Source organism: Schistocerca cancellata, chromosome 7 (genome assembly GCF_023864275.1).
Source record: "Schistocerca cancellata isolate TAMUIC-IGC-003103 chromosome 7, iqSchCanc2.1, whole genome shotgun sequence".
Taxonomy (NCBI): Eukaryota; Metazoa; Arthropoda; class Insecta; order Orthoptera; family Acrididae; genus Schistocerca; species Schistocerca cancellata.
The window spans coordinates 95,171,038-95,179,061 of NC_064632.1; the positions used below are offsets into that span (position 1 = coordinate 95,171,038).

The 8,024-nt window shown below is 45.4% G+C and overlaps 1 protein-coding gene across 1 annotated transcript; it reads left to right on the forward strand.

Annotated features, from left to right (window-relative positions):
* Nucleotides 1–200: 200 nt before the first annotated feature.
* LOC126092622 (cuticle protein 12.5-like) lies at nucleotides 201–3,618 on the forward strand. Its single transcript, XM_049908338.1, has 2 exons — nucleotides 201–236; nucleotides 3,163–3,618. Exons 1-2 carry the CDS (start codon nucleotides 225–227, stop codon nucleotides 3,580–3,582), a joined length of 432 nt encoding a protein of 143 aa, XP_049764295.1. The 5' UTR covers nucleotides 201–224; the 3' UTR covers nucleotides 3,583–3,618.
* Nucleotides 3,619–8,024: the final 4,406 nt, after the last annotated feature.

Consider the following 8,024-nt stretch of genomic DNA (forward strand, 5'->3'; position numbering starts at 1 on the left):
ACACCCACCTATCCGGCGACTGCAGTCCGCCAACCCAACGTGGAGCCCGCAGGCGGTCGGTGCCAAACCGGACTGCGAATGAGCGAGCGGGACAGCTGCCGTCGTTGCGAGAGCAGCGAAAGGACCGGCACTGTCTAAAAGCCGCCCGCGTATAAAAGGGACCCACGCGGCTCCACGGGCAGTACTCGATCGCCAGACCGACACACAGCCACCACTACTCCACCATGTACAAGCTCGTAAGTACCAATCAGGTGGACAGTTGAATCTGCGGTTGGTGTCCCAAAGATATGCTCAGTCTTTTAGGATAATATTACACCTGTTGTTTTCTATGGATTCTGCAGAGATTGATCTCTGCGATGCAGAAAAGAGTCTCGGATATCCCCCTTAAGTGTAATACAGCTAGAGTATAGTGGTTTAACATTATACACTACTGGCCATTAAAACTGCTACACCAAGAAGAAATGCAGATGATAAACGGGTATTCATTGGACAAATATATTATACTAGAACTGACGTGTGATTACATTTTCACGCTGTTTGGGTGCATAGATCCTGAGAACTCAGTACCCAGAACAACTACCTCTGGCCGTAATAACGGCCTTCATACGCCTGGGCATTGAGTCAAACACAGCTTGGAAGGCGTGTACAGGTACAACTGCCCGTGCAGCTTCAATACGATACCACAGTTCATCAAGAGTAGTGACTGGCGTATTGTGACGAGCCAGTTGCTCGGCCACCATTGACCAGATGTTTTCAATTGGTGAGAGATCTGGAGAATGTGCCGACCAGGGCAGCAGTCGAACATTTTCTGTATCCAGAAAGACCCGTACAGGACTTGCAACATGCCGTCGAGCATTATCCTGATGAAATGTAGGGTTTCGCAAGGATCGAATGAAGGATAGAGCCACGGGTCGTAACACATCTGAAATGTAACGTCCACTGTTCAATGTGCCGTCAGTGCGAACAAGAGGTGACCGAGGCGTGTAACCAATGGCACCCCATACCATCACGCCGGGTAATGCGCCAGTATGGCGATGGCGAATACACGCTACCAATGTGCGCTCACTGCGATGTCGCCAAACACGGATGCGACCATCACGATGCTGTAAACAGAACCTGGATTCATCCGAGAAAATGACGATTTGCCATTCGTGCACCCAGGTTCGTCGCTGAGTACACCATCGCAGGCACTCCTGTCTGTGTTGCAGCGTCAAGGGTAACCGCAGTCATGGTCTCCGAGCTGATAGTCCGTGCTGCTGCAAACATCGTCGAACTGGTTGTTGTCTTGCAAACGTCCCCATCTGTTGACTCAGGGATCGAGACGTGGCTCCACGATCCGTTACATCCTTGCGTATAAGATGCCTGTCATCTCGACTGCTAGAGATACTAGGCCGTTGGGATCCAGCAAGGCGTTCCATATTACCCTCTTGAACCCACCGATTCCATATTTTGCTAACAGTCATGGGATCTTCACCAACGCGAGCAGAATTGTCGTGACACGATAAACCGCAATCGCGATAGGCTACAATCCGATGTGATTCAAGGTCTGAAACGTGATGGTACGCATTTCTCCTCCTTATACGAAGCATCACAACAACGTTTCACCAGGCAACGCCGGTCAACTGCTGGTTGTGTATGAGAAATCGGTTGGAAACTTTCCTCATATCAGCACATTGTAGGTGTCGCCACCGGCGCCAACCTTATGTGAATGCTGTGAAAAGCTAATCATTTGCATATCACAACATCTTCTTCCTGTCGGTAAAATTTCGCGTATGTAGCACGTTATCTTCGTGGTGTAGCAATTTTAATGGCCAGTAGTGTGAAATATTATTTTTCACATATACATGGTGTTAAGGGTATAAGTGCAGATATTGTAATCATTGGTACTTTATTACTTACCCACTTCAGTGTGCTAGGAGTTTTTGTTTCTGCGTCCAATAGTCTTCCCGCAAACACGTCACGTGATGTATCACCTGATTTTTTTTGCACCGTCGTAGCTGCGCAACTATGCGGATTTTGCGTGTTAGTACAGACCAACCGTGTTGCATCCAGGCGTCCGCACTTCAATACCCGACCCCGACTAATGGGAAAATAAGCATTAATGGTTTGCTCTTGCCGCATGTACCTGGAGATACTAACCAACCTAGCATACTACTCCTAGTAGCTATAAAGTCCGCAAATGAAGTAAATACTGATGTAATGTTGTTCAGATCTGAATCAGATACTAGTTTTTAATATCAGACATGATAGGTTTTACAGATGGTACATAACAATAAACCAGAAGAATATCTACAGCTCACATTACAGTGGATTAAAAGTGTTTCTTCATATAACTCATTTTTATGGTGTAGCCCCCAGTGACATCTTCTTCTGTATCAAATTAAGATATTATTACCAGAAATTTTCATAGGGTAATGAAGTAGTTGTCACCATAGCCTAGTATTTTCTGGAATTTGGTAAAACCCACTTCTCCATTGAGATGTAAAAAGTGGAAACCCCCTTGTCTGACACATAGTCGTTAAGTAACATTGCATGGAAATTCATTTTCTTTCAGAAACCAATCCTTTTATATTGTTAATATTTGCAGCCATTCGTAAGTAATCGCTACTTCAACTCTGTTCATCTTGAAGATAAGAACAACAAATTATTATTCGCCTTTCGCAACTGTACTATTCCCATCGTTTTAAGAAAAAATGTCTCTTTTTAAAACACTGAAAATCTGTGATAGAACTAGATGAGCCATGTTTGATTAAGACTGATAGTGAAACTCCACTTGCAAAATGTCTGTAACATTTATTCTTATATACAAGATAGACAGATAATTCCTTCTCCCCAGTTAAAACTTCTCGACTGACAGGCCATCTTGATATATTAAACTACTCGCTGATTAATCTTCCACATCTACAGGAGAGATAACACAGCGATCTCTCGCAAATGGAAACGAAACATCAGTGAATAGTTTTATAAAAAGTCGCAGCCTGTCGGTCTAGATGGTGTAACAGAAGTAATCACCGGCCCTGAGAGCCATCAGTATGTTGCTAAAAAATCTTATCTCATTCACTAATTAAAAATAAAAGAGAACAGAACGTAGACTTATTTGTATGTGAGTTGCAACCGCCTTTCCACCATAGTCGTTAAAAAATCTTCTGCCTCTCCTCGTAGCTGGTCCTGTCCGCGCTGGTGGCCGCCGCTTCCGCCGGCTACCTGGGAGGCTACGCCGCCCCCGCCTACGCCGCCCCCGTCGCCGCCTACGCCGCCCCCGTCGCCACCGTGGCGCACGCCCCCGTGGCTGTGGCCCACGCCGCCCCCGCTGTGGCCGTCGCGCATGCCCCAGTCGCCTCCTCTGTGGCCAACACGTACAGGATCTCGCAGACTGCCCGCCTCGCCTACGCCGCACCCGCCGTGGCTCACGCCCCCGTGGCCTACGCCGCCCCCGCCGTGGCTCACGCCCCCGTCGCCTACGCCGCCCCCGCCTACGGCTATGCTCGCTACGCCGCCGCTGCCCCCGCTCTGGGTTACGGATACGGAGCCTACGGCTACGCCGCCCCCGCTCTTGGCTATGGCCACGCCCTCGTCCATTAAGGCCCACATCAACTACAGTGTACTTCAAGTGTAATATAAAACCAAATAAAAAATAAAAAACTATGTTATACAAAATATCTGCAGATTTTTTTTTAATTTCCCTTCCATGATAGATCACCATATGACCAGAGTCTTTGGTGGGATGGAGAGAACGTCTGTTTCGAAAACATAAGAACGTATTAACCGGACGCTTTACAATAATGGTGCGGAGACCAGGACATTGAGGGAGGAAGATGAATGAAGATTGGAGGCACTAGAGATGTGGATACGGAGAAGAATGGAAAAAGTGAAATGGGAAGACCGAGCAAGGAATGAAGAAGTATTAAGAAGACTTGGAGAAGAAAGGAACATGCTGAAAGTGAACAGAGAGAGAAAACGGAACTGGACTGGACATTGTTTGAGGGGGCCTGTTCATTGGAGGAAGGAATAGAAGAAATGGTGGAGGGAAAAAGGGGAAGAGGAAAAAGAAGATATCAAATGCTGGACAATATCAAAGGAGACAAATATTCAGAAATGAAAAGACTGGCTATGGACAGGCAACACTGGAAGAGGCTTAAACCATGACAAGACCTGCCGTAAGGCAGAATACCATACTACTACTACTATACTATGATCGACTCATCACGTCATTTTTCTAACAAGGCTAACAACTGGGTATTGATTACGTAATTTGATTGTACTATGATGACGATTCGTAAGAGTCAGAACCAACATTCAGACTGATAATCCACTAACACTTGCGAAAATTCCAGAAAGATTGACACTGTGAACTAGAACACGACACAAAACAGCAGCTGCGCCTTTCTTAAGGAACTCATTTGCTGCGGAGCTATCATGACTTATGACCTCCACCGTTACTTCTGTATGTCTTATCTGCTACCCCTAAAAACTTCTCCCATGCGTAAACAGTAGGACTACCTCTTTAAAAGGTAAGAGAGATATACTGATTTCTGGAAACGTTGCTTCAGATGGAGAGGATGGGTTGTGAGGCGAATTTCCATAATGGGCTAGCCTAGGGACGGCGATCGCTGAAACAACCGTTTGGGTTACATCGTTTTTCTTCCACACCAATTCAACCTGACTGTTAAATTCGCTCAAAATAACCGGTTTCTGAAGTAACCGATTATCGGTTTTTATTCGTATTATTTCCTGTAATAAATGTAGAAATCGAAGAGAGACTGTAGATTTTTTACTATTTCAGTTTGAACATACACAGAATAAAAATATTAAATTAAATAGGCAAATTAAAAAGACTTACGAGGGTAGTCCCAAAAATAACGTCTCCTATTTCTTATAAGTACATAGACCTGTTTATTTCTACAATGGTTTACATCAGTTTACAGCTTGAACATTTAGCTATTTTTCGACATAATTACCATTTCTGACGATGCATTTTTGTAGACGCTGTGGCAGTTTTTGTATGCCCATGTCGTACCAGCTCGCCGCCATGCTGTTCAGGAAATTATGTACCTCTTCTTTCACCTTGTCGTCGGAGCTGAATCGCTTTCCGGTCAAATGTTGTTTTAACCTAGAGCGCAGGTGATAGTCACTGGGCGCCAAGTCAGGACAACAGGGTGGGCGGGTGATTATGTTCCGCTGGAACTGTTGCAGGAGAGCAACGGTTTGCCGAGCGATGTGTGGGCGAGCGTTGTCACGGAGAATGTGTACACCCTTGTTAAACATTACTCTTCTCCGGTTCTAAATTGCCAGTTTGAGTTTTTTCAAAGTCTCACAGTACCTGTCAGCGTTAATCATGGTCCCAGCGATTCAGCTCCGATGACGAGGCGAAAGAAGAGGTTCATAACTTTCAGAACAGCATGGCGGCGAGCTGGTATGACATGGGCATTCAAAAACTGCCACAGGGTGTACAAAAATGCTACGAAAGAAATGGTGACTATGTCAAAAAATAGCTAAATTTTCAAGCTGTAAACTGATGTAGACCACTGTAGAAATAAACAGGTCTATGTGCTTATAAAAAACTATGAGACCTTACTTTTGGGATTACCCTCGTAGTAAAGAACAGCATTCACAGCTGTGTCAAGAGATGACGTCTTGATGTAGTTGAAAGACAGGAGTAGCAATGAGATCTCAAAGTGTCGGAGTGGAAGATTTCTGTTGGGCGCCAAGAATACTCTAGAGCAGTGACTTAGGTAGAAACGTAAGATACCATACAGTACAAGGAAAAAAGGAAACACACTCAAGGACAAGATTATTTTATTGACAAGTGAGGTGAGACTTCATCATTGTGGTAGTACATGATAACAAATTCAGACTAAATGAGACACACATGTCATAGTAAAGTGTGCCAAACCGCAGTGTATTCCCATCTGGTAGCAACACAGGCGTGTATCCCCATCTGGTAGCAACACAGGCGTGTATCCTCACATGCAAACGATCATAAAGCTGTCGAGTGGTACCGCAGTCGTAGATTGTCGAAAGCGTCTTGCGCCTTTTGGTGCAGTTCAGCAGTGGTTCTTGCAGGCCCTAGAAAACGAGTAAGTTGTTGCTTCATCATGTTCTATACATGTTCAATTCGCGAGAGATCTGGTGATCTTGCTCGTCAGACCATTTGTTGTATACCACGAACAGCACGTTAGAAACAGAGAGGTAACGGTAACGAATCTAGGTCGGACTACGGATTTTTCAGTCTTCGTTTCAACTTAAAATTGCTCTGAGCACTATGGGACTTAACTGCTGAGGTCATCAGTCCCCTGGAACTTAGAACTACTTAAACCTAACTAACCTAAGGACATCACACACAACCATGCCCAAGGCAGCATTCGAACCTGCGATCTTAGCGGTCGCGCGACTCCAGACTGTAGCGCCTAGAACCGCTCGGCCACTCCGGCCGGCCGTTTCAACTTAACCTTCACCTCTGAACACACCACAACCAACAGCGGTTCTGATTAAACAGTAGACCCCTTTCCCCCGTTAGATAACTGGGGCAGGCTAGGGACACACAAGTCGTCGAATTTATGTCCAACACAAAGACACCCACCAGGCCATTGAACCACACGAAATTATTATTATTATCTAGATACATTATTAACCTTAGAGTGCGAGTACTACTCGCACTTGCCCGGTTTTTTTAAATGCTCAAATATAAATTACATGTGTAATACAATCAGTAAAATTTAACGGCTCCTGGTTTTTAAAAAAATCTTCTAAAAACACAGATGTCAAATGAACACTTGAATTTATAGAACCGTTTGTTGATCAGTCAGAGGATTTTCATAGCCTTGTACACATATACAACATCATTATTACATGAATATGTTCTACATATGATTATCTGCCTTGTAATACATCACGACTCCACGTATTCTACAGGTATAGCTAACAAGAGCAACACACCAATCCTATTTATATACCGAAGTAATCAGCAACCCGTTGCATAAAAGGAACTGAATTTCTTAGCCGGTTTCGAGTGGAACCGGGCATCGCGTCACATTTATCCGCCTAAGCCCGGCTGCGGCCGACCACATCGTCCTGTTGCCGGCACAAAGGGTAGTCGAGCCTTACCGTACCGGGGAGAGAACAGGGTGCGCTATCTGCGATGCGCTGTCGAGGCCCGTGGGTCGTTCGGATACGCGGTCGAGCCCGGGCGTTAACAGGGCTCAGTGCTGCGGAGAATGGACAGTGTTGGGAAGGTGGAATAACTAGCCACACGGGAGCGGGTTTGCTTTCTGAATTGTCCGCTCTCTTTTGAGTATCGTGAACATTTGATACGCTATGAAGAGCGCGTTCTTGATACTTTCTAAATAAAAATAACTCATAATGTAAAATCAAACAATGGAACATACAGGATGGAATGTAACGATATTATCGAAAGGAAAGTTGCTACTCACCATAAAGCGGAGATGCTGATTCGCAGATAGGCACGATAAGAAGACATTCATAAACAAGCTTTTCGCCAGCAAGAATAGACGACACACACACACACACATACACATACACAAACACAAACACAAGCGCGCGCGCGTGCAACGCAAACGCAACTCCCACACGCATGATTGCAGTCTCTGGCAAATGAATTTAATTAATTAATTAATTAATGGCAGTGTGGCTTCAGTTGCCAGAGATTGCAGACATGTGTGTGTGAGTTGCGCTTGCGCTTGCGTGAGTGTGTGTGTGTGTGTGTGTGTGTGTGTGTGTGTGTGTGTGTGTGTGTGTGCTGGCCGGGGTGGCCGAGCGGTTCTAGGCGCTACAGTCTGGCACCGCGCGATCGCTACCGTCGCAGGTTCGAATCCTGCCTCGGGCATCGATAGGTGTGATGTCCTTAGGTTGGTTAGGTTTAAGTAGTTCTAAGTTCTAGGGGACTGATGACCTCAGAAGTTAAGTCTCGTAGTCCTCAGAGCCATATGAGCCATTTGTGTGTGTCTGTTGTCTTCTTTTGACGAAGGCCTTGCTGGCTGAAAGCATATTTGTGACAGCCTTCATGT